The sequence below is a fragment of the Emydura macquarii genome, unplaced genomic scaffold (genome assembly GCF_026122565.2).
Source record: "Emydura macquarii macquarii isolate MOO-44397 ecotype Brisbane River unplaced genomic scaffold, CSIRO-AGI_Emac_v2 contig_2795, whole genome shotgun sequence".
Classification (NCBI taxonomy): domain Eukaryota; kingdom Metazoa; phylum Chordata; order Testudines; family Chelidae; genus Emydura; species Emydura macquarii.
The window spans coordinates 1,758,159-1,786,136 of NW_027132932.1; the positions used below are offsets into that span (position 1 = coordinate 1,758,159).

A 27,978-nucleotide genomic window follows, 5' to 3' on the forward strand; every position below is an offset into this window, starting at 1 on the left:
CAAGGAGGGAGTCATGGCACTGAAAAAGTCAGACATCTCAATCTTGGCACCGACTTTGTGAGGTGAAGGAGTCAGCCTCAGACTCCACTCTAGACCTGCTTCCTGGAGATCATGGTGGCGCGATGGCCCTTGGTGCCAGTGACGGGGCACTGGTTTTCAGGACATCAAAGTGGGTTTCCCCTTGGACAGTACTGGCTTATGCAGCACCCGTACTACCACCTCCAGTAGTCATCCCCAGGGCTGCAGTTGCTGTGGCACTGGGCTCTCGATGAGCTCCCCGGATGCTTCAAATGTCTCCAGGGTGGAGGATGATTGGATGTCCTCCCCCTCCTCATCCCACTCCCTTGAGGGGGGAGTGGTCAGCGGCGGACTTGACACATCCCTCTCTGGGGCCGGAGTTGACGGTGCTGCGATTCTAGTGGTCTGACTTGGGTCACACTGCACGATCTTCGTTACGCCTGCTGGTGTTGGAGTGGGTGACCAGCTTCTAGCTGACTTCTTATGTGTCTTCCTGGGGACTGGTAACGAGCACTCGCTGTTCTTGGTGCCAGTGACTCTTTATGGTGCCAACCGTCTCAAGTACTTGAGTCCTTCCTTGGCACCAGGTCACAGATAGAGGCAGGAGTGCTTCTAACAGACACCGATGCACTGGATGCCGACTCCGACGGGCTCGAAGATGGTCGAAGGGCTGCCTCCATCAGGAAGAACTTCAACCTCCAGCTCCTATCCTTCTGAATGCAAGGGTGGAATCCCCTGTAGATTTTGCACTGGTCTTTCTGGTGTGCCTCCCTGAGACCCTTAAGTCACGTGGAGTACAGGTCACTCCTTGGCATGGGCTTTTTGCACCCCTCGCACCGTTTGAATCCAGGGGAGCGAGGCATGCCACGGCCCCTGAACAAAGGCTGATCCCCTAAGGAGATCTGCCTAAATTACCTAACTAATAAGTGTTCTTAACAGCTAACTGTTAATGCTAATTGAAACTATTTACTGGTATGATAGTTTGAATCACTGGGAGAAAAGAACACTTGCTGAGCAAGAGATGATGGATTCCAGCCAACTGTCACAGGCGGTAAAAAGGAACTGAGGAGGCAGAGGGTCGGCAGGCCCTTATCGAGTAATATGGATGTATGACTCTAAGGGGCTCCAGAGCTGACCCTATGGATATTTCAGGGGGGGAATGGGAGGGAGAAAACCTTTTGGCAATCATGCACGTGGTGCGCGCGCGCGCGCACGCGCGCACACACACACCTACCTACCTACCTAACTGGAACAGACATGAGCAAGCACTCAAAGAAGAACCCACTGCATTGCACAAGTAGAGAAAACTGAGTAGGTATTGTTTCCTCACATTATTACATATAAAATATAATCTATTTGAAAGGGCAGCAGCTACATCTTGTGGAAACATGTGGCATTGCAGTCTTGTTCTTAGAAAATAATTAAATCCATGAAGATTCATCACCGTAACTAATTCCCAAAGAATGTTTAATGGAAATAATTAAAATAAAAAATCCCAGGGAGACGATAGTTCTTAGGACCACTGATAGAGTAGAGAGCTTTCCACTACAAGACGAGCTGCTTAAAGTCATTGCAAATCAGAGACCATCAGTATCCTTTATGCCTAGACATCATCCCTGCTAGCCCCAGTCACAGAAAAGCATCGGAAGCTTTTGCTGTCTGAGGTACCTGTTCTGTGAATAACTTACAACTTTATATCAGTCTGTCACTTTCATGAACACTAAATTAATTTAAATATGAAAAATCAAATGGATAGTAATGCAGTATGAATTCGAAGAGATTAGTACTGGACTGTAGGAAGGGAGAGGTCACAGAGAGGTTTTAGAGAACTGAATCTCAAAATGCCTTTATAAGTGGCATATGAAACCCACAAACTGCAAACACTTGAAACCACTGGGAAACCTTGCAAACAGACTGGGGATGACCCTATGAATAAAGACAAGAAACTGTTGCAGTATAACATGACATGGGGAAGAGGCACTTTGATTGGATCCAATCAATGAGGAGCCATCTTTTCTATGAAAGACTGGATCCTGGTTCCTGTGAAGCTAGCCAGCTCTGCAGAATGAACATAGTGTAGGGGAAGCCTATTTAGATAGTTATCTTTCCTATTAATAAGTTCATGCCCTATTTTGGGTTTTAGGATTGCTTTGTATTGTAATAATTTACTTCCATTACTGATTTTTAGAGAAATCAGTATTCTTGCTTAAATAAATCTTGTGTTTTATTACAAGTGTTGGTATAAGACAGGAGTGAAGATTTAAGGTAAAACTGGGGTATGCTGCTCCTTTGAGGGCAGAGTATCTGGTATTTCTGTGAGTCAGTGTCAGGGGCTCCATATCATTGGGAAATGCATCAAAGGTATTTGGGATGCACATCTTGTTAACCTGCAAGGCAAAGAGGGCTGGTGTAGCCAGTAGAACATTGAGCTCTTTAGTCCAGAGCCCCTAATGAGATTGCCAAAGCTAAGGGATTAAGAGCCATATGAATGTCCAAACTTATTTTATTTACAGAATTTGAGTGAAACTTACACTAGTTGCTCATTTATTCAATTGACTTTTCACTAGATATTTGGTGAACCTATTCATTCCAGTGTTTTCTAAATTAGGTAGACACTGCACATTCATAGCTAATTTACAGCCAACATTATGTGAAGGAACAAGTGAAATCTATTTATTACTTTCCCCATACATAATTAAAAACAACTCACAGAACAAAGAAAGAGGACAGAATGAATTCAAGAATCTACAAACATATGTACAAAACAGTCCAACCAACTATTAAATTTTTTCCATCTTTAAAATCAAGTCGTCACAGATCTTTGTTAGTTCATCATTTTCTTTTGCCTGTTAAAACAAAAAATTAGTGAGTCAAGAATTTAAACTGCAATGTACATTCATATCACAGAATTGCAGTCAAAGGAGTCACGGCACTTTTGGTGCTGTGTGGAACAGGAGTTCCATTGTAAATGTTACTGCATTTATAGAATTAATGAAAGACTTGGAACAAAGCATCCTAAGGCGGCACATTTTGACTAGATTTTGAAGTGACTGCTACATTACATTGTCCTTAACAGTAGAGACTAGTCTAAATTTTAGATGCTGCCTGGAAAGTTAAGGACACTCACTGTCCAGTCGGTTGCACACTTCTGTAAGTTCTCTTTACCACTATGCCTGGTGCCTGTTTTTCCACTTCCTAAATGGCTGAAGCAATTCAATAAGAAACTATGAGTGATGCTGGGGGTCAGTGCTATCATTCTCCTTTTAAAGGAAGGAGTGTTTAAAAATGCTTCAGTGGTGCCACTAGTTAATCCTTATGGTGACAAGTAGAAAGTGTGATCCTGGCTACACAGAATTGTAAAGTTATTTTGGAGGAGGTAGGTTGGGTGTGGGACTTCCCTCCAGGACAACTGGGTACAGGAAGAAGAGACATCAGGGTCAGTAGCATCACAGGAATAGTTTCAACTCTGTTTCTTTCAACAGCACTATAGGATCAATTAAATAGAGGAGCAGGATGCTAGTAACAAGCATTGGTTTTACTGACATACCAAAGCAGAGAAAAAGCTTTGCATGAATGGAGTATTTAAAGAACTTACAATGGAGCCACCCATCTTTGGTAAGCCCGTTTGTGCCATTAGGCTATGCAATAGCAATTTACATGCAAATATGCAACCTTGCATTTGCAGAGTACTAGATTGTCAGACCGGACTATTCAGGCCATTAAAAAGAAGTCAGACAACAATACTGTCTCAGACATTAATGGCCTACAAGTGTACATACAGGAACATGATAGTCAATGCTATTAGTATCAAATTGAACCAAGAACTGGTATATCGGAATCATATTTAAGACATTCCCAGGACAAGATATTCTCTCCACTTGCAACCTGAATCTGTATTTGAAATGGTGGAACTACTCAACAGTTCCAAGATTGGATGCTAGCTGAAGTCTACATATTATTAGTCACTTCTGAGAGTCATATATGCAAATGAACCCATTATTCACAATAGATCCCTCTGAAAGGGTAGATAGGTTCCATCTCTCAGTATCAAAGGATTCTACTATACCAAAATTTGAGGCATAAAAATCAAAACTCCTTTGTGTCAGTCAATTTCACAGTTGAAGTCATGAGAACATGAGTTCTGATGCTAGTTTAGAACTCAGCTTATTACAAGTTTAAATCACTCACACATAGCAGATACTTAGACTGACCTTTTGCTCAAGGCTTCTTTCTAGAGACTGTACCCTCATTTGTTCTTTTCGCAAAGAAGCTTGCAGTGCTACAGATTCCGCCTTGGCTTTGCTCCGTACCTGGGCAATCTCTTCATTTGCTCTGGAATGGAAGTGAGCGAAGGTTTAAATCTGACTTAATTGAAACAGCTAGCAAGTTACGATCTGAAGTCAAGCTAAGTTCTTCCACTTCAGAAGTGTTTACAATATTTCCAAAAGAGGTTTTGGGATTAAGACATTAAGTGACCCCTCCCCACCCCCCCATTGAAGTCAAGGGGAGTTTTGCTAGTGAGTTCAGCAGGGCCAGAATTTCACCCTACAGATAAGGCAAATTTCAGGGATAGGGAATGAGAAAGTACTCACTGATGCAGTTTTTCTTCAGCGTGTGACTTCAGTGCTTGATATCTCTGCTCTTCCTTCTTAATCCGTGCAAGATAATCCTCAACACATTTCTTCAGAGCCTCTTCATTCTACCCCAATACAATGGGAGAGTTCAATTAGCTGCAGTGTGGTGGCTTGCATTTAGACTCATTACCCCATGAAGCAGACAAGATTCTACCACTACAATTTTGTGAAGAAAAAAAAAAAATTTGTTCAAGATCACAAACAGGTTAATGATAGAGATGGGGAAAGATCTGGTGTTTGACACCCAGCCACTCTGTCTCCCACCTCTAGGTTTTAGACTCACTCATCTTCAAATGCAAACAAGGAGAAATTCATCCTTGTTTGTATTCTCAACTTCATCTTCTTTTGTCTCTTCCCCTACCAAACGCCACCAGGTTCTCGCACTTTTGCCATTCTGTGCAACTTCTGTTCCATCAATCAATCAATACACTCCCTAGTCTGGCTCAAACTAAGGCTAAATCCAGCCTCTTCCAGGAAAGGTACAAAATCATGGGGAAATTCGGGCTTTGAACCCTGCTTCATTTGAATCAGGTATTAAATATTTAATACCAAGTATGAAACAGTGCAGTGCAACAGAAGCTATTACAGTAAAGTGGGAGGGTTGGGAGAAGAAAAGACAAATAACTCTCCCCTGCCACCCCAGACCTGGATTTTAGCAAAAAGAAAACCCCATATGGCATCAGGCCTCCAGTGATCCCTGTGTACTGGAAAAGCATAGCAGAGACTGCAATAAAAATAGGGTGAGAGAGAGAAAGACAGCCTGTTCCAGACCTTGACCCAGATTCCAGTGACAAGAGTGATTTTGAACTTCAACTAAGAGGTTGGCACAAAAACTGCAACGCAACTTTATGCTGGAGCTAGTCATAACAACAACAACAACAAAAAGTAGCAAAACCATAGCTATGGAGTGCCACCAGCACCTCCTTTTTATGTAAAAAGGTAAGAGAATACAACCTGTCACATTAGTGCCATAGATTGGACAGCACACATATGATCTGTTACCTTTGTCCTTCCTCCCACTTCTCCCTCAATTGGTTTGTTTAACTTTAAGATCGGACAGAACAAGTGGGCAAATGCCTGGTCCTCCTTGGTTCCTATATTTTTGGCACAAGGGAGCCATGAAATAAGTTAGGGTCTCCAAGGGCTAGTGTAATAGACAGACTTCTCCTGATCCCAAACCAGACACTTCTGGTAGAAATGATCTTGGCCTATGTTACACGTGTCAGACTAGGTGATCACAGTGATCTCTTGTGGCCTTGGTACCTATGAATAATCCAGAGACAGGCTGCCTTTGTACACATATCTAATCTCCTTCCCTGAGTCACTCACTCAATTGTTAATTATAGAAAAGAACATGACCTTGAGCTAGCCGCATTTTGACACAAATCTCAAGATGGCCAGAAAGATGCAGAATACTTTCAGTTAAAAATGGATTTAAAAAAAAAAAAAAAAACACCCCACACTTACTGCATTTTACAACAGGACTTAAAAAACTAGACAAGGCTCAACATCTGAGAGGTTAGCTAGCTATAGTTGTAGGGGGAATCTAATTTTGACTGTGACAACCTAACATTAAAGATTTTAAAATCTGAGCACCTAATCTAAAGTGAGGTGTTTTAGACCACCTATTTCCCCAGTCTCGTCAGGACCTTAGTCTCATTTGTGATTTGGAAGTATGGTACCAAAGTCATTCTATCATCTTACTTTGCGATAGCCTTCTAAAGCCTCTTTCTGTTTTTCAAATCGTTTGAAGAGTTCGGAGAAAGACTTCTCCATGGAGTTCAGATCTGACATAACTTGCTGTTTCTCCTCCAGTATCTTCTGGTTTTCCTTTTTTGAAAGCTCCTTCTGTTTTTGGGCATCATCTAAAGATGGAAAATGCAAGAGGGATGGGTGTTTGCTGTTTAAAAAAACCCAAAAAAACTCTCATCCCAGTTACTAAAGACATAAAACCAGATATTACTGTAGCATAGTGAGACCTTCCTTACTAAATCTTTAATGCTTATCAGCACACTAGGTCATATTATTTTTCCTGCAGAGCTCTCTTTAAAGGACCATCAAAGGACAACCATTGTAGGACTGTCAGCCTTGTAAACGTGAGTCTTCCTTAAAGTTTAAGGATATAATCTAAGTGATGCACAGATTTGTCATGCTTAGTCTTAGAATGACTAAATGTGGACATGGGGAAAGTGGTGGACGTGATATACCTTGACTTTAGGAAAGCTTTTGATACAGTCTCCCACAGTATTCTTATCAGCAAGTTGAAGTATGGGTTGGCTGACTGGACTATAAAATGGATAGAGAGCTGGCTAGATCATCAGGCTCTATGGGTAGTGATCAATGGCTCCATGTCTAGCTGGCAGCCGGTCACAAGCAGAGTGCCCCAGGGGTCGGTGCTGGGGCTGGTTTTGTTCAACATCTTTATTAATGATCTGGAGGATAGGATAGATTGCACCCTCAGCAAGTTTGCAGATGACACTAAGCTAGGGGGAGTGGTAGATACCCTGGAAGGTAGAGATAGGATACAGAGTGACCTAGAAAAATTGGAGAATTGGGCGAAAAGAAATCTGATGGGGTTCAAGGACAAGTTCAGAGTCCTCCACTTAGGACAGAAGAATCCCATGCACAGCTACAGACTGGGGACCAACTGGCTAGGCAGCAGTTCTGCAGAAAAGGACCTGGGGTAACAGTGGATGAGAAGCTGGATATGAGTCAGTAGTGTGCCCTGGTTGCCAAGAAGGCTAATAGCATATTGGGCTGCATTAGTAGGAGCATTGCCAGCAGATCACGGGAAGTGATTATTCCCCTCTATTCAGCATTGGTGAGGCCGCATTTGGAGTATTGTGTCTAGTTTTGGGCCCCCCACTACAAAAAGGATGTGGACAAGTTGGAGAGAGTCCAGCAGAGGGCAACAAAAATTATTAGGGGGCTGGAGCACAAGACTTATGAGGAGAGGCTGAGGGAACTAGGCTTGTTTAGTCTGCAAAAGAGAAGAACGAGCAGGGATTTGATAGCAGCCTTTAACTACCTGAAAGGGAGTTCCAGGGAGGATAGAGGTAGGCTGTTCTCAATGGTAGTGGATGACAGAACAAGGAGCAATGGTCTCAAGTTGCAGTGCGGGGAGGTCTAGGTTGGATTTTAGGAAAAGTTTTTCACTAGGATGGTGGTGAAGCACTGGATTGGGTTACCTAGGGAAATAGTGGAATGTCCACCTTTCAGGGTTTTTTAAGCTGTGGCTTAACAAAGCCCTGGCTGGGATGATTTATCTGAGGTTAATCCTGCTTTGAGCAGGGGGTTGGACTAGATGACCTCCTGAGGTCCCTTCCAACTCTAATATTCTATGAATTAAAAAATAGTAATAGGACCAAAAAATTGCCACCATGGTTAAACAGAGCAAAAGGCGGTTAGAGGCAAAAAGGCATCTAAGTCAAATCCTACTGAAGAAAATAGAAAAAAAAAAAAAAAAAACCTGACAAATGAAGTATAAATTAGGCAAGTCAAAAAAAAAAAGAAAGCAACTAGCAAAAGACAAAACAGCAAAGTACATCAGAAGCAGGAAGTCTGTCAAACAATCAGTGAGGTCACTGGACCATTAAGGTGCTAAAGGAGCACTCAGGCAAGACAAGGCCATTGCAGAAAAACTAAATGAATTCTTTGCAGTAGTCTTCACTGCAGAAGATGTGAGAGATTTCCACACCTGAGCCATTTTTTTTAAAGGAGATAAATCAGAGAAACCGTCCCAGATTGAGGTGTCAGTAGAGGTGGTTTGGGAACAATTTGAGAAGTTAAAATGTAATATGTCACCAGGACCGGAGTATTCACTCAAGAGTTCTGGAGGAACTCACATGAAATTGCAGAACTACTAACTGTGGTATGGAACCTGTCACTTCTGTACCAGATGACTAGAGGATAGCCAATGTGACACCACATATTTTAAAAAGGCTACAGAGGTGTTCCTGGCAATTATAAACTGGTAAGCTTAATTTTAGTTTCAACCAATTTGCCTGGTACTGTAGTAAAGAACAGATATCAGACATGAACAAACATGATTTGTTGGGGAAGAGCCAACATGGCTTTTGTAAAGGGAAATCATGCCTCACTATTCCATTAAAATTCTTTGAGGGAATCAACAGCGTGTTGACAAAGGCAATCCACTTGATATAGTGTTCTTGGACTTTCAGAAAACCTTTGACATCGTTCCTCTGAAGGCTCTTAAGCAAAGTAAACAGTTATGGGATAAGAGGGAAGGTCCTCTCATGGGTCAGTAACCAGTTAAGACAGGAGACAAAGGATAGGAATAAACGGGGATAGGAATAAACGTTTATTCCTATCCTTTTTCTCCTGTCTTAACTGGTTTCAGAAAGGAGAGAGGTAAATAGTGGTGTCCCCCCAAGGATCTGTTCTGGGACCAGTCCTGTTCAACATATTCATAAAGGATCTGGAAAAAAGACAGTGAGGTGGTAAAGTTTGCAGATGATACAAAATAACTATATTGAGTAAAGTCCAAAGAAGACAGTGAAGAGTTAGAAAGTGATCTCGCTAAACTGGGTGACCGGTCAACAAAAATGGCAGACGAAATTCATTGTTGATAAATGCAAAGTAATGCACATTGGAAGACATAATCCCAACTATACATACAAAAGGATGGGGTCTATATTAACTATTATCACTCAAGAGAGATCTTGGAGTTACATGGATAGTTCTCTGAAAACATCCACTCAATGTGGAGTGGCAGTCAAAAAAGCTAACAATGTTAGGAACCATTAGGAAAGGAATAGATAAGACAAAGAATCATAATGCTACTGTATAAATACATGGTATACTCACATCAACCACTGTCAAGAAGACAGGAAACTGGGTTGGATGGACCAATAATATGGCCATTCTCATAGTCTTATGACTCAATATACAAACTTTTGGCTGACATGAGTTAATCCAGGCCTTTGCAGTTTAGGAATCATATACACAGAATACAGCAGAAACCAGAGGGTCCCATTGACATTTGGTCAGAAGTGATATGGTTGTGCATGAACTACAGAAGCATAACGGTTGGTAGGTAGTAAATGAGAACAACCAACTAAGCTGTGGATGTTCCTTACTAAGCATCAGGAACTTGTAGCTCCCAGTGGACCATCTAGAATTGAACAGCTATGGGCCATATTGTGGCCATTACTGAAAAGATGAGTTTCTCCGAAGTTGACCCAGTGCAATTTTGTGTATACCTAAGTTAGGTAAAAATTAGGCACTTGCCTTGCTACAGAAATGTGTCTGCACAAGTCAAACAAACAAGCAAGTACCCTAGATGTGTAATTAAGATGCATACAACCGTACACACACTACTTCAGAAATCTGTCCCTAAAACATGTTGTTTTTACTAGCCAGCTCTCATCTCGGATACTGAATCCTTGGAAATACAAATACAATGTGTAATGCTGTATCGACAGGATGACTAAAGTACTAGCCAGAAGAGTACAAGATACTTGTGTGTCAAAGCCAACTACTATATATTTAGTGTGCCCTTCAGGTCTAAGCAAAAGCCATCTCAAATAGCATTCCATTTACTTAGGATACTTACCCATCATTTGGGTTATTGTACCTTCGAATTCTGCAACAATTTTTCTAAAAAACAATATTGAAGATACATTAGAGAAAGCAATCAAAAGGAATAAGTCAAGCTGTACAATTAGCAGGCATTTACCCCATTTCCAGGTATTCCATATAAAGCCGGTCATTTTTCTTTTTCCATTCCAAAACTTCCTTCTGCTTTTCTTGAACCTTAAAAAAAAAGTTCTAAATTTACTTAACAGGGATTGAGAAACTGATGTTCAGAACAACTTGAAGGGTATGTTAAAGAGATGTTGACAGAGGGTAAAGTTTTCCCGATGGACACTATTTCATAAGTATCACTTATGGAAGAAAGCCACAGTCAGAGACAGGCCAGTAGACTACAGGATGTAATATGATCACTAGTCCCATGTTCATTGTAATATTCAACATTTCTAAATCAAAAAGATTCACACAAAAATTGTTTTAATGCAGATAGCATGGAAGGTAACTTGTGATCCCTGTACACATAGTACTGGTGTTTGTTGTACCACAGAGCAAAACTAAGTTTTCTATTTCTTCATACACTGATCACAGACTTGTTTTTCCAAGCAGATTTCCCCTAATTAGTGATATAGGCAGCTTGCTCCCTCACTGTTAGAGGTTTTACACCATCGACTCTCATAGAATGCAGCCAACTCTTCTAATCTTTTCAAGTCAAGGTCAATTTGCAGGTTGAATCCATCTTTCTGTTCACACAAATTTGGAAGGAACAAGAATACCATTACATTCTCACACAAGTTACATGATGATTGAGTCATAGTTGAGAAAAACATCTAATTTAGGGTAAAACTCCATTAGCTATGTGGTAACTATCCTAGTCGCAAGCATTATAAATCCAGGAAATTCATAGTTTTAGTTTTAAATGGTTGGCTCTCTGTTAAGGTCTGAAATGCACAGTTAAGTTAATGCTCAGACAACCATGATTCTGTCCTGTAGTGAAACCATGCAATAATCATGCAGTTATATTAGTGCTTGTGGCTCCAGCTTAGAAGAAACTGATTTGTAAAGATAAGGTTTTTCCTCCTCATGTTGTCACTACAGGGCATTAAAAAGCTTTCCTCCTTCAGAGAAAAAAAGTCATCAAGAATGGTCTTTTCAAGGTGGTTGCCATCTCCTGTTCTTGTCAGGAATGTTGCCTTTAGCAAATATGGTCACTGTCTCCCACTGGGGAACAAACTGCCTTAGAGAAGATGGTACACCCCATGCTCTCAGGAACAAGAGGGGAAACACTAAAAAGAGCAGATGATTGTACTGGCTATCTTTATTAAGCACATTCTGTACCCTTGGCCCCATTGTTCTCAGTGGGACTTGCCAGTTTGAAAACCTTTGCTAAATAAATTCTATGAAAACAAGGAAAAGCGACTATTAAATCTGAATTTTTTCCTTAAAGAGCTATCTACAAAATGCACCTCTGCCAGTTTGTGTAACTAGACACTGCCACCTCAGCAGAGATCATTTGGGACAAGAGATACATAAAAAGTTAGCACTCTTTGACAAAGTATCCCTTTAGTTAAACATCCAACTTAAGTTTAACTGTAAATTCTAGTTTATTTAGTATTTAAGAGCAAGTGCAATAATTTAGGGATGACCACACTGTTCATAAATTAGCATTGAATCCGTTTCATGACAAGCACCTTTTGTAGTATGGAGAGCAATGGTCCCATTAATATTACTCTCTGGCCCCTCCAAAAAAAAATGAGAGCAAGGTTATGGCAGATGAAGCCACACCTTGTCACATGACTTGCCTTGCTTGGCTCCATTTAAAGGATCTTTCACCATGGCTGATGTGCTCCTCTTAAATATGGTCCCCACCACATGTAGTTCAGTACAGCTGGTAGACTTTGTTCCTTTTCTCCTCTAGATAGCTTGCTCAGGAGCAAGCTGCGGAGGCAAGTGTCATCTTGCCTCACTTTTATAAAACCTTGTTTTGGAATGATTTTACATTGGTCCCTTTATATAGGAGTTTAAAGTTTTTTTGAAGGCCTCCAACAAAGCAAAACGGCATCTTGCTAGTCAAGTCTCCTCCACCACTGAGGAGCGCTGGATGGACCCTGCCTAAAGGTAATACATCCAGAAGATTTTGATACATGGTGTATGGCAAGTCTATCACCAGCTCTTGAGTGCGCTGATGCAGGCTGTTCCATCCACCTATGCACATGGCAAGCAGTAACTCATTAGGAATGGAGCACTGTACTTCAGAACCTCAAGAGTAGGGATAACAAGTGTTGAAATAGATGCCCAGTATGTGCTGAGTAATTCAAACAGGGAAATGTTTGCATATTATAATGACAAGTCTTTTCTAAGTGCCACATTCCTAAAGGCTTTTAAAGCTTGCTTCTTACCTCTAGTTTAACTGTTTCAACAGCTGCATCCATATCTTTCTGGCTATATTTCAGCACTTCTATAATAGCATCAACTGGAGTGTTGGTTGGCATAGGAAAAGGAGAGAGCGGTGAAGTGTTACTGGTTGAGATATCTGGAATTAGAGGAAGTGTATCCTTTGTGGAGAAGGAAAAAAAAAAAAAAAGGTTGAGTGGCTATCTATTCAGACTTTCAAATGATCTCAAATGATATCAGTGGATCCAAGTTATTTTAACCCCAAAGCAATCCCCATAAGCTGTTTAGTAATTTTTCTAACTTGACAAGATGTTGTAGAACTACAGTTATACTGAAATGCAGCACACTGCACTATTTGCCTATTCATGAACAGCAGAGACAGAAGCAGCTCCCCCCCCCAACAAGTTCAGCATTAGGACAGGGCAAACAGACCTACATACAGATATTAATCCACATAAAACAATCATACAAGGGTGGTTAGTTTAAAACTTTACATTTAATTGTAGAATTTGGCACAGACTGAGTGCTGCTCATTCAAGAAGCAGAGGAACTGCAGTGAAAACCCATTTCTCACCTTAGGTGGGTTCAGCTGTATGAGAAAAGAATGCTTTGACTGAAACAGGAATTTGAACTGCCTCCAGAGACTGAAAGGCAACATGCAATCCCACCAGTCTAGGAGCTCACTAGCCAAGAGCAAGCCTGTTTTAGTGTTTAACATCAGAAACATTGCACATCATTAATAGTGCCACTTTTCAGAGATATGATCCATGCTATTCAGCAACAGAGAACCATTCTACCAACTTTACCTTAGTGTGAAATTCTTCATGTCACACAAGATTTTGTAAGAATTCAGTTTAAGGTTATAGTAAGCAAGCAAGCGAGATTCCCCACGAGATTCTTAGTGCTGGAATTTCCTCCTTATCCTGAATTGCTGTATTCTGACAATACCCTAGTGTAACTTTAATCCAAAAGATGTTGAGATAGTAACATTTAACTGCTCTTTTAGGAAGAGATGACCTAGACCAGCAGTTCTCAATCACTGATTGCTGCCCAATCAACACTCAGCTGCAGACCATCCTCAAGGCCATAGAGGTAGTACATATATTTTGTGGATGCAGCCCACATAACAGAGAACTGCATATGCAGCCCACAATGGAAAATAGGTTGAGAACCACTGACCTAGACATTAGAAATTCAGGGAATGGCTTTGATTTTATTTGCCATAGTAAAACAGAAAGACCAACAAAAATGCTATTACATAGCACAATATTACAATTATAGGGCAGTGACTCTGGTGATAAGGCTTCTATCAAGCTTGTTTTGACATCAATTATAACAGTTTAAGTTAATCATTAAAATTTAAATTAGTTTTATTACCCAATATTGGGGCTAGAAAATACTGTAAATATGAAGATCCTTGTGAATGGACCAACTGCCTCTTGAGATTACTCTGCAGGCACCTGGCCTTAGTTTCCCCATTCTCAATCAAGGTGCCTAAACAAATTCTCTGGTTTAACAAAACCCTCTTTGGGGATGGTTTTATTAGAGTAATAATAAAAATCCCAAGATAAAGTCCTCAATCTTCCAAGACTGTAATCTTGTTTCCTGCTGGGAGTCTCCCAGACCTTCCCTGTCTGGAGCCCTTTTCCCTGAAGACCCAGGATTTCCTGCTGGAGCCTGCTCACTTCCAGCAATCTCTAGTCTCTCATTTCCATTTCAGTGTTGTCTCTCTCCCCCGGACTACTCCCCTTTCTGCAGCTTTTTATAGGAATCTGCTCCTCCATATGCAGCAGGTTCCACTAACTAAATCCCACATCCCATCTGTGGTGGGTCAGGCAGGGCTAGCCAGCCTCAGAACCTTAAAGGGGCAGGCCACCCTCATTGTAGTTCTATAGAACAGTAAGCAATTGGTTTAATTAGAAATTCATATGGAGATTCAACACACTCCTGCAGATCCCTATGGCTAGAATAGAAGACTGGACTGGCTTCTTTGTAGTTTTAAAACTCAGAGGTGGTCTATATGTATTAAGCCATTGAAAATCTCTTGGCAATACTTGTATTGTTTCAGTTTTGTTATTCACCTAGTACAGAGAGACTGCATATATGTGGTTTGAGGGGATCGGCAACTGTGATATCAACACTCTAACCCACAGCAGTGCATGAACACTAAGCAGGCAAGAAGTTGATAAAGGTTGTCTATTCTTTCCACTAGAAGAACTTACCCAAAAATCCACTAATGTGAAAATTGACATGTTTATGGATTTACTTACTGGAGCTGGGAAAGTTCCCAGAAGATCCAGTCCTTTAGGCTTTTCTTCATTTTGAAGGGAGTTCACTGCAGGCTTTGGGGTCTCCAACGATAGTCTGTTTAAGTCAGAAAGAGGACTAAAACTAACATATGGACAAATAACAAATTAGAGTGTTCAAAATCAAGTTTGTGCTATAGTTTAGATTAAATCGATACTTACCCACTTTGAAACAGTGCATTAATTACACATTTGGTTGTTGTATCAGAAGTACCAGGAGCCAGCTTTTTGGGACTCTCTCTCAGCAGAGGGTCAAACTTCAAATACAAAGATTGCTTCCTCAAAGCAGACTCTTTAAACTGGGGAGAGATACATAAGATATTTCTCACATTGAAGGATTTGTTACTTTGTAGTATAGCCAACTCAGACACTCCAAGTGGTTTGTTCTCTCCAGAATACTTCTACCACACTAGAATAGACCTTAGAGGACAAAACATTTATAGACCTGTGGGCAATTCAAAAGTGCTTAATTAACAACCAGTGAACCTGAAGTTGTCTGCTCACAGATCAGGGCACTAGCAGTGCAAGCTTCCCCACACTGTTCTGCCAGTTTCTTATCACTGTTTTGGAAGGGCCTACTTTAAAGTAAACGAACGTATGCTTGCTTATTCAAACCTCAGCCTTGACTACACCGCCAACAAGGACAGCAGCTTGTTGTAGTGGGATCATGTAAAAGACTGAGCTTAACCCATTGCCTCCATGAGATGGTTCACTACTACTCCCAACTGGGCCACATTTGAACCTGCAACCTAGCAGAGAAAGACTTATATCTTATTGTTCTCTCCCCATCCTTACTCTGCCCAACAAGTTTAACTTTAAATATCAGGTACTTACTGAGGAAGTACCAAATTGTTCCAGGTAGTCTATTTCTATGCCCATTCCTAGAACTGGAAAAGAAATATATTAACAACAATGACAATTTAATGCTGTCATATAGTTGTTAGTAGAGCAGTTGGAAAGTGTCATCAAAATGAAACTGATGGAAAGCAAAGGGAAACTTCTGTCCCCCAGTCAGATTCAGTTGTTAGCAGGAGGAAAAGAACCCTGAACTTCAGTCTAGAAGAAAAACAGTGGGCACTTAAACAAAAAACCTACCCACCCTTCTTAAAAACACAGGTTATTTATCTGGGGCAGAGGGAGTTGAACACAATGATTCAAGTGTCTTGATGTGGTTGAAAAGCTAGTGCACATCTTTAAGTTTAAGATGGCAGGTCTCCTCAAGAATGGACACGCTGCTCTTCTATGAACACTCTCATTTCAGAACATCACTTACAAGTTTTGACAGTTCAATCTATACACAGATTTACACATACAGTGGCTATTACCATAGTCTGTTTTCCAAAATGATCCACCAACTCAACCGGAGTATTAAGAGGTTTGTGATAGATTGTAAAAGGCGGAACAAATAAACAATGTGCAATGACAGAACTAGCCCTCGTCTTGAACTGTACTCAGTCTTAATTATGCATCATACTGTCAGGGGGGGTTTCTGTAAATAGAATTGCAACTCTGCACTTAATTTCTCTATTTAAGGTATAAAAATGCAGAAGGCCATTTGTGCTATAAAAAGCACAGATGGATCCTATGGGTTTGTTGTGAAGTAAATGTAGTGTCAAGATTGTTCAAGAGGTTTTTGTTTTGTATAGCTGACACTTTAATAATGTGTTTTTATGAACTGAAAAGAATAAGTCTCAACTTAATTGCTTTTCTAATGTTACATCCTGCCAAGTGAAACCAATGAGAAATGGTGTTATTTTCACTGAACAGGTGTGGTGATATTGTTTGGATAATAAATGGATTTGTCACCTGGTTATTTATGGTCAGTTGCTTGACGGGACAATATCAACTTGAAATCTAGTCAGGTGGGGTTTGTTTGTTTTTTTTGGGGGTGGGGTTTTTTTGGGGTGGGGGTGGGGGGAGGGAGTGTATTTTTGGATATTCCACTTGCTCTGATAACCCTGCCAGTTTTGGTGGCTTTAAAATTACTCCTCTCACCCCCAACTTTAAAAATAGCTATTGGGTGGTACCTGCAGGAAGGAAACACAATCTCAGAAAACTATTAAAGGGAAACTGACCATAAATAGTGCTTTCAAATGTAACATGTCTTTCCTTTAAATCGCTAGTTATAGTAATCTTAGGAAAAGTTAGGAAATTGTCTGAATTTAAGGATTGTCTCTTTAAAGATAGGCAGGCTGAAACACTAAGAACTGGAATTGGTAATACAATGTATGTTCCTGTAACTTAAACAGAAGAGAGGAAAACGGCATAAAGAGTGTTTTTTTTAAAACGGTATTTGTGTCCAATTCTGTTGCAGCTCGTTGCCAAGAGCAACTGCTTTTACCTTCTGTTGAGGGTTTGAAGTACTCTTCAGGTTCAGTGACTGCTGTTGGATCATTTATATCAACTGCCATTTCAGTTTTCTTGTAATTGGCTTCACATTCCTGGTCACCCAAAAGAGATTTTCCGCCGCCAATTAAAGGCAAGTTATCTTGACTGGGGAAATCAACAGGTGAGGTACTGGAGCTTGTTTTTTTCTCCTGAAAGGTAGACATACACTTCGCTTGTAATATGGAATATTGGGAGTGTGACTGACATAATGTATCTATTGCACTTAAACACATTAGTGATGATTACATCAGTTCGTTACATAACTCTTCAAAGGATAATCAAAGTCCAGGGAGGAGGGTGAGAGAAAGACTTCAATGGCAGCAGGAATATGTTAACCCAATGCTTTGTGTTAATCCTCACATCAGGCAGGACTGCATTTTATCAGATTTCCCCACCCTTGATTTAAATTTTCAATCCTGTGCACTTTATGCTCTCAATTAAATTAAGAGATTTTAGATAGGCATGTTCCATGATACTGATTTGATCCCTTCAGTTATGTCAGGGTGAGTTAATGGATTTGGTACAGAAGGACCCAACCCTTCTTTTCATTAGTTTTTAAAAAACAATTTTGTTTTCATTGTAAAAGTCTGAGAATCTGTAAGAGCTACAGTTTTAGACTGAAGAAGATGCAAGAAGGGGAGAAGAGCAACTTTATTAGAAATAGAAAACTGCTTTAACATAATGGTTTTACCAAGAACTGGATATCTTAAATATATACACATTACCACAGCTAGTTCTCTTGAGGATTTCTCTTCAATTTCTGCTTGAACTGCAGGTTTGTCTTCAGCTTCACTCTGTTTAGCTTCCCTGAAGAAAAACAGATGGTTAAAGTCATAATAATCTAGTCAGTTCTAAGTTGCAAAAATTTTCATAAGCCTGCCTAAGAATCATTTAAGCATAGAAAATTTGAGATCTTGCTATACCCCATCCCTCACCCCATCCCAGATATAGTGGTCTCTGTTAATGGAGAGTTTGTTGCCATTTAAACAGTCAGCATGCAAGAATGAATTTACATACTCCTCCCGTGAAAGCTAGAATGCTATCATGGATGTATAGAATGCCACAGAATGGCCAAACAGCCTTTTCCATTGGCAAAAAGCAGGGAGATTAGACTTTTAAAGAGGTTTCTATTTCTAAAACCTGCAGCATTTCTGTGAAGATGGGCTTTGTTTGAGTTAAATCCCAGAATTCATAGGAGCTTTCTACCCCTCAACTGCCAAAAAAAAAGTTTCTAACTTCACATGGTCTGCTATCAGTAGCAAAGTTTTTACAGACACTCCATAAAACCTCATTTTAGGAGTCCAATACTTTTCACTGATGGCAGTGTAAATTTAATATTTACCCTAAGTTTAATAGTAATAGTTGACTCTGTATGTGCAACCAGGATACTGAACACTTATTACTCCTTCCTGCCAAATGAAAATATCAAATGAAATAACTCTACTCTGGATAGATACTTGTTTCCAATATGTTCCATAGTAAAGTCGTTGGCATGTAAGTGGTTAAAACTGGATTTCAAAACTCAACATCATACCCTCTAAAATTAACTAGAGAGGAGGAAAGCTCCAGAGTCTTGATATTACTACTAATTTTCCCACTCCAGAGACGCATTTATACTGCAGGTAGTGTACGCAACCAGAAAGCAGCGTTAACTCCCTACTATAGAATGAGAAGATGAACAAGAGAGAGTCATTTCTTCCATGCTAGCTCTTGTCCTACGCCACAAGAACGTTAGGGTTAGGTACCAGAGGTGAAGTTCTGGCCCCAAGGAGGAATCGATTTTAGGCTAAGTGTAAAACAGAATAATTGTCCAGTTAGTGGCAGGCTCAGTAGCAGGGAGCAGAACAATCCATAGTTCTCCAAGCTTTAAAGTCCACAATTCAGTGGAAGGAGTGTGACGAATCAGTATATCTTCCCAATTTCCCACTTTTGTTATTTTGAAAGGGGGAGGGAGGGAAGGGGCAAGGGGAGGAGAGAGCAGGCACACATCTGATGCTCTTATCTTTCACTTTCTGAAGAGGGGCAGAGGTATTTTTAATTTTAGACTGTCTCAAAACAAAAATCTGGTCAGACACCAGCAGAGATTTCTCAGAACTGTACAGATTTTTGCACCCATTAATTTTTGTCATCATCTTGCCCTGAAAAGTCCTTGAGGCAGTTCTACAAGTTCAATTATAAAGATTTACTTACTGAGTTTCAGACACTCTTTCTTCAGCAATCTCATATGCAACAACTCTGCTCATCTGCTCTGCTGGAAGAGATTCCCTTTTTAGTAAGGTGCTATCCTGTTCTGCTTGCTGATTAGCTATTTCAGTGCTGGATTTAGGGCATTTGGGGGAGCTAGAAACTTTGGAACCTCCTCCAAATGGGTTAAAGTTTGGATCATCAAATTTGTCCCAGTCTAAGCTATACGATGGTTTGGAAACAGGAATTTCATTTTCTGTTTTAATCTTGCTTTTTGATTCCGAGCTCTCCAATGTTTTCGCTTGAGCTATAGCTGTTTTCTTGGAAGGCGGCTTAATTCCAGGCCTTTTGCCTAGTTTCCTCGGAGGTGGCCTTTTACTAGCTGTGTTATCAGTGAAGTCAAATTCTAATTTTACAGGTTCAGCCTTGGAGAGGACAGCCTCTTCTGCAGGTTTTGACTCATTTGTTGAAGCTCTTTCTGCTACTGGAGAATTCTGTAGCTTTGATCCCCCAGTTTTGAAAGGATGTGTTACATCAGAGCTGTTAGGATCAAAGTTGTAGGACTCTTGTGCAGAAGGTGGAGAATTCTGTGTTTGTGCTGATTCCTTTGAAAAGTCGGTTTTGCTGACTTCACCAGAAATGGGCTTTATACCCTGCTCAGTGTCATTAGGAATTGGTTTGGGTTCATTACTTGACACCACTACGTCCATGGAAACTGTCTCTTTTGCCACGTCAACAAACATGTCTTCATTTAGATTTATTCTCTCAGACACTGCAGCAGTCAGTAGGGAAGTAACAGAAACTGTATCATCTAGTGACATAGAATTTTTATCATTTTTCTCAGAAGCCTTTTCAGGGTTGGTAGATACTAATACAGGAGAATTTTTCAGGCTTTCAGGAGAATTCTGCATCTGGGAAGAACTCTGGAATGGATTGATGTTGTTTAAGTTATCAAAATCAATGCTGTATGCACCACAGCTTTTCACTAGCATCTCATCATCTGGATAAGGAATAACATTGGCCTTCTCCTGTATTTGTGCATCTTCTCTAGTAGTTTTAGTCTCAAATTCAGTTGCTTGTTGATTTCTGTTACACAGAAATAAAGTGTTAATTTATAATTAGTAGGATTGTCAAACAATTAAAAATTTGCAATTAATTTCAGTTTTAATCACACTATTGAACAAAAGCAGAATACCAATTTAAATGTATCATTTTTTTTCTACCTTTTCATATATATTGATTTCAATTACACAGTATATAAAGTATACAGTGCTCACTATATATTATTTTTATTACAAATCTGCATGGAAAAAATAGTATTTCAATTCACCTCATACAAGTACTATAGTTCAATCTCTTTATCGTGAAAGTGCAATTTAAAAATGTAGAATTTTTTATTTATTTATTTTTTTAAAAAAAACCACATAACTGCACTCAAAAACAAAACAGCAAAACTTTAGAACCTACAAGTCAAAGCATGAAGGGGCATACAAATGTTTAGTATATCTGGCACATAAATACTTCGCAACACCGGCTACAACAGTGCCATGTGAAAGCCTGTTTTCACTTTCAGGTGACATTATAAATAAGAGTGGGCAGCATTATCACCTGTAAATGTAAACAAAATTGTTTGTCTTCGTGATTGGCTGAATAAGTAGTAGGACTGAGTGGACTTGTATAAGGTGAATGAAAATTATTTTTTGACTATTTTTTAATCTAATTAATTTGTTTTGGGTTAATTTTATGCACTGACTGAGATTGACAGCCCTAAATAATTAACCATTTTAAGACACCATTTTAAAAAAATAATAAAATAATCACTTTCAAACTCTCATGCCAAGAGTTGGATGTGAGAGGGTTGCGATTACCATAAAAGCAAGAGCCTACCACCGTTGGTCTCTTGCAGTTCATGGATTAGAGAAAAGCCAGCAAGAGCTGTCCTAAAGGAGAAGTCAGTTCTCCTCCGCTATATTGTTTCCGTGTGACCACACACTGTCAACCCCCCACCCTTCTTCTCTCCCCACCCACCCTCCTTTACAAGAGAGACAAATTCAAAGCATAACTCTTTGGACAGGCTTAATAGGTACAGCAATAGTAAAGAACCAGTAGTATTGAAAACCCCTACTATACTTAGATACAGGTATTGGTTCACATTTCTGGACTATTGTAGAGATTCATAAAGGGTTTGTAAGAAAGGAGGGTGACCATCAGCATACTGTATCAAGTCATAACATGACTCACTTCTCCCATTCCATTATTTGCTTTCTCTGGTCACTGTGCTTTAGTTGACTTTTTGTTGTTGTCCGTGAACATCCCCTCCCCGCCCCACGGCCCAATCTATGAAACACATATGCCAAAATCTCAGAAACTTATTTAGCAAGTCTTAGCATTCAACAACTGTGTTCAGAACAGAGGGGCAAGGAAGAATACAAGAAAGGGAAAACAAAAACCAGGAGATGAGGCCTCTGGAGTGACAGGAAGAAATGACTGACTACTGTACGTGAATAGATTATAGAAATATTATGCATATTCTCTAAGACACACATTCTAAAGTTACATTCCCCATGTCAGAGTTCTCTGAGCTCAAGTTTGCTTATTAGTAACTCATGTACAGACTATAAAGTGTTAAGACATTACTTCCTGAAAAAAGTATTTCCTCATATTGTTATGCCTCTTTTGTAGAGTACAAAAATAGTTTATGAATGCCACCCACAGAAAAGCTACACAGCAAAACAATTAAAAGCCACCCAGTTAAAGTTCTAGCTTGATAAAGTTGGAAGCAAGAAAGGGTGGGGAGACCATAGTGAAAAATCCTGTCTGAGAGAGTCCCTTCTCTGCAAGACTTGTCTAAGACCCCTGCCATCCTCTTTCCTTACTTAACCCAATAAGAGCCTGAGAACTACGCACTACAGTGATCTTGTTGGAATGTCTCTGTCTGTAGTACTTTCTTCTTCCTACTCCTCAAATAAGTCCTTATGCTCCTTAGTACAATGCAGCACTAGACTGTGCAGCAATACAAGGATTCTCATTGTAGCATGGGGAAAGGAACATACAACAACATACAACATACAACAAAAGCAATTGCTCTTGAGATGCGGTTACTTGTGCCTAATCATGACTGTACAACACCATCAGTAGGCATTTCACTTTGCCACAGTAAAACTCACTTAATCCCTACATGTCAGGCCCTCATATTTAAATGGTATAAGAACAAGAAGTTTAGTTGGCATATGAATTACAACTAAGAAATTACTGATCATTCCTAAAGAGCTAGATCGAAATACTGCTGTTGCAGTTCAGAGGGACAGCATGGGTTTGAGAGCAGAATTTGATCAATAGTCAAAGATTATCCAGTTCTTTTTTAGCCATCTTGGAGATTGGCGTGTTTGTTCTTTTTTAGGATAATTACTTAAGTGATTACCACTGAAAAATTAGTCATGTACATGTTTTACAAAGGTCTATGGTCTTGTCTTCACAGCATCATTAGCTCAAGGTATCTCTCAAGCATTGCCTCTCATCAGACTTCCTTGACCAGTATCAGTGAAAGGGTGGAGACTAGAAGCAAGGAATTACTATTGCAAACTACCTTATTAATACTGCTTATTACTAAGGTACTTTTGCTCCAGCTATGTAGGCTCCTCTGTATCGTTTTTAATTTTGAACTTGCTGACAAATATAAAATAGTGTCAGAGTTGATCATTTAGACAAGTTTCTAATGGGAGAATGCAATACATGTTGAGGATGACTTTCAAAGACTAGTCATGCCTAACAGCCTTAATAATTTGCAAGAAGATAGCGTGTATTACTCACACAGCATTGCTGGATTCAGATAGAGGACAGTCCCCTAGAGCTTCAGTGCAGTCATCTAGCGTAAAGGTATTCTCAGGTTTGTTTGCCATACTAGGACTCAAGATTCTGAGAGTCTGAGGATCCCGCACAGGAGTTTGAAAAGTTACCTTTGAGGGGGGAAAAAAAGAAAAAGTAGTTTCTGGCTGAATATTTTGAAGCCCCCAATAAACAATACATACGTGATTTGTTTGTTCTCATAAAACTGAGGTCATAGAAAGTTGAGAAGGAAGAGACTTAGGCTATGTCTACACTGATGGCAGCAAACTCTGCGTAGCTTGCATAACGCCCGTTGACTGCCGCCAAATTTCACTGGCAGTGTATACCAGGCCAACATAAATGCAGGACATACCTTCATAGCTTTTGCTACACTTTTTGGTGGCAGATTTTCTTTCTGTGATGGACGAAGGATAGAATGTCTCCCTGTGGACTCTGGTGGTGGAAAAACGAAGGCACAGCTTTCTGCCATTAGATCAACACTGATGTTTTCGCCATTTAAAACCTGCAGACTCATTCTAGAAAATAAACACATGTACATGCCCATAAAAATGAATGAGGTGTGGTCAGACAGCTGTGCTTTCAGATAGCTAGACACTTAATAGTCAGCCTAGCATGCTAGTGAAGAAAGACTATAAACAGCCAAACTGAGTTTTACTAATATTCAAAATCCTCATGCAAGTTTAACATATTACAATACACTGAAAAAGCAGATGCTGATGTAATATTTTATGTAACTCTGCCTTTGACAGTGGTGAACAGACTATGGTCACTACAGTTCTCTTCTCTTTCCTCCTCTCCCTTCATCCAAACCTGACAGGAATGTGCAGTCATGTAGTGGTCATAGGACATTCAAGCTAGGTGTAGCCATAGCTTTTGCAGGGGGAAAAAGAAAGCCTGCATAATGTCTACATTTTATTCATACTGCATCATGATTAAGTTCCTAGAAACTCCTTATTTGAACAGAGGTCTTAAGAGTCAATGTTCTGAAGTGAGACAGAGGGCATATATAGGTGTAATATGCATTTCTTCCTACTTTTTCAGAATGTCAGTTATTCATCCCCCTCAGATAGAACTTGTGACTCAACAGTTCAAGCAGACATGGTAAGGCACATAAGACGCTGGGGTCTTATTTACATAAATACTGTGTATGACATTTTAGCATGACAAGAGGTTTATAGAGAATGTAATTTTTCCATGCAACATTACCGTTGATATTAAAGGAGCCGATACACAGTTCATTAGGCATTGTAGGCGGATTTGTTTTATGAGTGACCTAGGTGAGCACTATTTATAGCAAGCTTACTTTTTAGTGGGTTTTTAATCAAGGACAAGAGAAAGGTAAGTTTAGAGCAAAGTGAAAGCAAGTATTCAATAATTAATATTCTATATATGCTGGTGTTTTTGACCTTGGCACTGGATTCTGTCTACTTCTATTCGCTCAAGCTGTGGGAGACAGGCCTATCCTTGCTTACAGACAGTCCCCCAACCTGAAGCAAATACTCACCAGCAACCGTACACCACATAACAAGAACACTAACCCAGGAACCTATCCCTGCAACAAACCCCATTGCCAATTCTGCCTGCACATCAACTCTAGTGACACCATCAGCCACACACCATCAGGAGCTCATTCACCTGCACATCTACTAATGTAATATATGCTATCATGTGCCAGCAATGCCCCTCTGCCATGTACCAGACTGTCACTATGCAAAAGAATAAATAGACAAATCAGACATAAAAAATGGTAACATCCATAAGCCAGTAGGAGAGCACTTCAATCTCCCAGGACACTCTGTAACGGACTTGAAAGTTGCCATACTTCAACAAAAAAACTTCAAATACAGACTTCAGCGAGAAACTGCAAAGCTGGAACTCTCATGCAAACTTGACACAATCAGACTGGGTCTGAAGAGGGACTTGGAATGGTTCTCTCATTACAAGAAGTAATTGTCACTGTTCACACAGTCTCACCTTCTAATCAAGGGTTGTGAATAGGCCTCATCTAGCTTAACTGAACTGACTTTGTTAGCACTTGCCCTCCCCATTGTTATGTTTCTTACCCTTGGATGTATATATATACCTCCTATCTGTGATTTCTATTTCACGCTGACAAAGTGGGTTGCAGCCCACAAAAGCTTATGTCCACAGAAATGTGTTAGTCTTTAAGGTGCTACAGGACTCTTGTTTTTGCTGCCTACTTCTGGAGATTTCTGACATTTTTCTCATTTGTTTGTCATTTTATAGATATGGATTGATAAGAGTTACAAATGCCTAGTATTACTCTTGCATGTTTAAGAACTATCTATCTGAAAGTTTAAAAAAGGGACAGGGCATGCAAGGAAGTTTAGCAGGAGTTAAAGCACTTTTGCTATTCTTTTTAGCCCACATCTTGTTTTAAAGGGACAAAGTCAACTCAAACTTTGACCCAAAATTAGATTTTTTTTTGAGAGATTTGAAAAATTAAGCAATTTTTATATAAACATATTACAGCTCTGAGAAGTTAACCTTACTGCTTTTTGTCCAAGCAAAGGAGAGAACACATACACAAACCTGTGAGCAGCAGTGAATTGAATTTTTAGACTTATAGTTGTAATATTCAAAGTAGTCAGCATATAAAATAGAAAGTTTAAGATATGATTTAAGATAACAATATCCTTTTAAGACCAGATCTCTTTACACGACAAGGACCATTCAGAAGCTTTTATACTCATTCATTAAGCAGCTGGTGCTGGAAAAGTTAATAAAAGACCACTAAAAGACAAACAAGTGTACAGTAGAGATCCAGCGCTAAGTTTAAGACACTATATATGCACACACCGCATATATCCAGATTTTCAGAGATTAGCAACCATTTCTACATTCTGAAACAAAATCATTGTAAATATTTGACCTCTGAAGTAGTGCTGCAGATAGCAGACTATCTGATTTGGTTGAGATCTTAGCTCCACAAGTTAAGTTGTCACAGCAAATAACTATAACTTGGTCCATTTGCATAAATATACCATAAGATAAGACTGTAAGAATTGTCATGTGTACATGTGACTAGGATAGTATGTGAAAGCCATCACTGAGTTTTCTACCTTGTGTATACATAAAATCTTAACAATTTAACATTTAATTGCTTTATGTTTTAGTGAAGGAGACAAATTAGGTATAGGCATTTGCACCAATTTGCAATTGCATATTCAGAATTGTCAATATCATTAGATAATGTCACCTCAAGTTTCTAAGACCAAGTGCTGTGTACACCTCAGAATGCACAAAACCTGAACTTAGAAGACACACAGCTAAATCCTTTTAGTAGTATATTTTGGCATCTCTGTCAAACTTGAAGTGCATAGCAACAGTATACCCAAACATCCATATAGTTCCTGCATACTTCAAGTTTATGTTGAATATTTGCAGTACAGAGAGATGAGATTTCAGTGGAACATTATGAACAATGCCTCCAGTTGTTCAGCAGAAAACAGGACATGAAGAACAGATAGAACACTAGGCATGCATAGTATTGCCCTTGAAGCTATGTTGGCATGTGTATATTGTCTATGTACAGTTCACAGAATAACAGATATTTAAAGATCCCTTGGGCTTGTGAAAAACATGGCACATTTTTTAAAACTAAGTTGTTTGCAGTGTTTATACTCTTACTGAGTGCTAAGTTTAAGATTATAGTCTCTGGGATGACCATACCAACATAAAAAAAAATCCTCAACATTGAAGTTGGTAGCAAATAAATAAAAACTGATTTTGGTTTACAACTAGAAGACACCATTGCTAGGCTGATTTACTCAGACTTCCCAACTACAAAAAGCCATCCATGCTCAGTAAGTTTCAGCCCCAAAGGCAAGCCTGCCACAGTAATTCAGGACTCAAACGAACATTCTCATCAGTCTCAGCAGTGAGCAGAAATCTCCGTCATGTCACGGTCAAGTCAGCTGATCATTAAACCCCTTGTCCCCTCCCCTCCCCCAGTAACTCATTTCACAGGAACAACCCATGGGTGGCTGGGACTCATCGCCAAGACATTCGGTCATCGCCAGCGGAGCCAATGACGAAGCAGTGACTCCCACGAAGAGCAGCCACAGAGCCACGGAGCTAAAATAATGGGGAAGGAAGAACGGAGAGAGAGAAAAGGGAGCGACGGGAGATGGTCGGTGAGCCTCACAAGAGATCTACAGACGAGTGTCCCCATCTCTGGTCAGGGCGCCGATCGCCGTAGCGCCAGCCAAATCCACCACGCCTAGGAACTCCCACTAGCCCCCCCAAAAAAAGAGAGACCCTCCCTCACCGCCCAGAACATCCCACGCCATCCCTCAGCGGAGACCCCACAAACCTCGCCCCGCCCCGCCATCTCAGCGCCCCCCGGCTCCCACACCGCACCACACCACACCGCACCGCCCCGGCAGCTACCCAGCAGCAAGGGAGGCTCCTACCTGCCGGCGAGCCCCAGGCCCGAGACCTTGCCTGTGCGCTCGGCAGCCCGGATTTCTCCCGCGCTCCTCTCACAGCCACTCTCCCGGTCGTCACCACTCCAGCCGGCCAGCCACTCACTCACCCACCGTCCGTCACCAGCGGCGGCCGCAGCAGCCCTAGCCCAACCCCCCGCCGCAGGATTTCAAATTTCAACGTTAGCTCGACTCGGCCAATGACAGGCC

At 40.3% G+C, this 27,978-nt stretch overlaps 1 protein-coding gene across 3 annotated transcripts; it reads right to left on the bottom strand.

Moving 5' to 3' along the window:
* Window positions 1–1,963: 1,963 nt before the first annotated feature.
* TACC3 (transforming acidic coiled-coil containing protein 3) lies at window positions 1,964–27,916 on the bottom strand. Of its 3 annotated transcripts, none has more exons than XM_067567675.1 (16): window positions 27,757–27,916; window positions 23,673–23,835; window positions 23,285–23,430; window positions 19,481–20,560; window positions 18,016–18,097; window positions 17,244–17,439; window positions 15,737–15,789; window positions 15,065–15,201; window positions 14,867–14,960; window positions 12,602–12,757; window positions 10,351–10,427; window positions 10,228–10,271; window positions 6,357–6,517; window positions 4,611–4,717; window positions 4,230–4,350; window positions 1,964–2,864 (listed from the first exon to the last, which is right to left on the bottom strand). In XM_067567675.1, the coding sequence occupies exons 2-16, from the start codon at window positions 23,832–23,834 to the stop codon at window positions 2,799–2,801; spliced, it is 2,682 nt and encodes an 893-aa protein (XP_067423776.1). In that variant the 5' UTR covers window position 23,835; window positions 27,757–27,916; the 3' UTR covers window positions 1,964–2,798. The 3 variants fall into 3 exon arrangements, with proteins under 3 accessions (XP_067423776.1, XP_067423775.1, XP_067423774.1); XM_067567674.1 differs by having other exon boundaries at window positions 14,867–14,981; XM_067567673.1 differs by having other exon boundaries at window positions 14,867–14,987.
* Window positions 27,917–27,978: the final 62 nt, after the last annotated feature.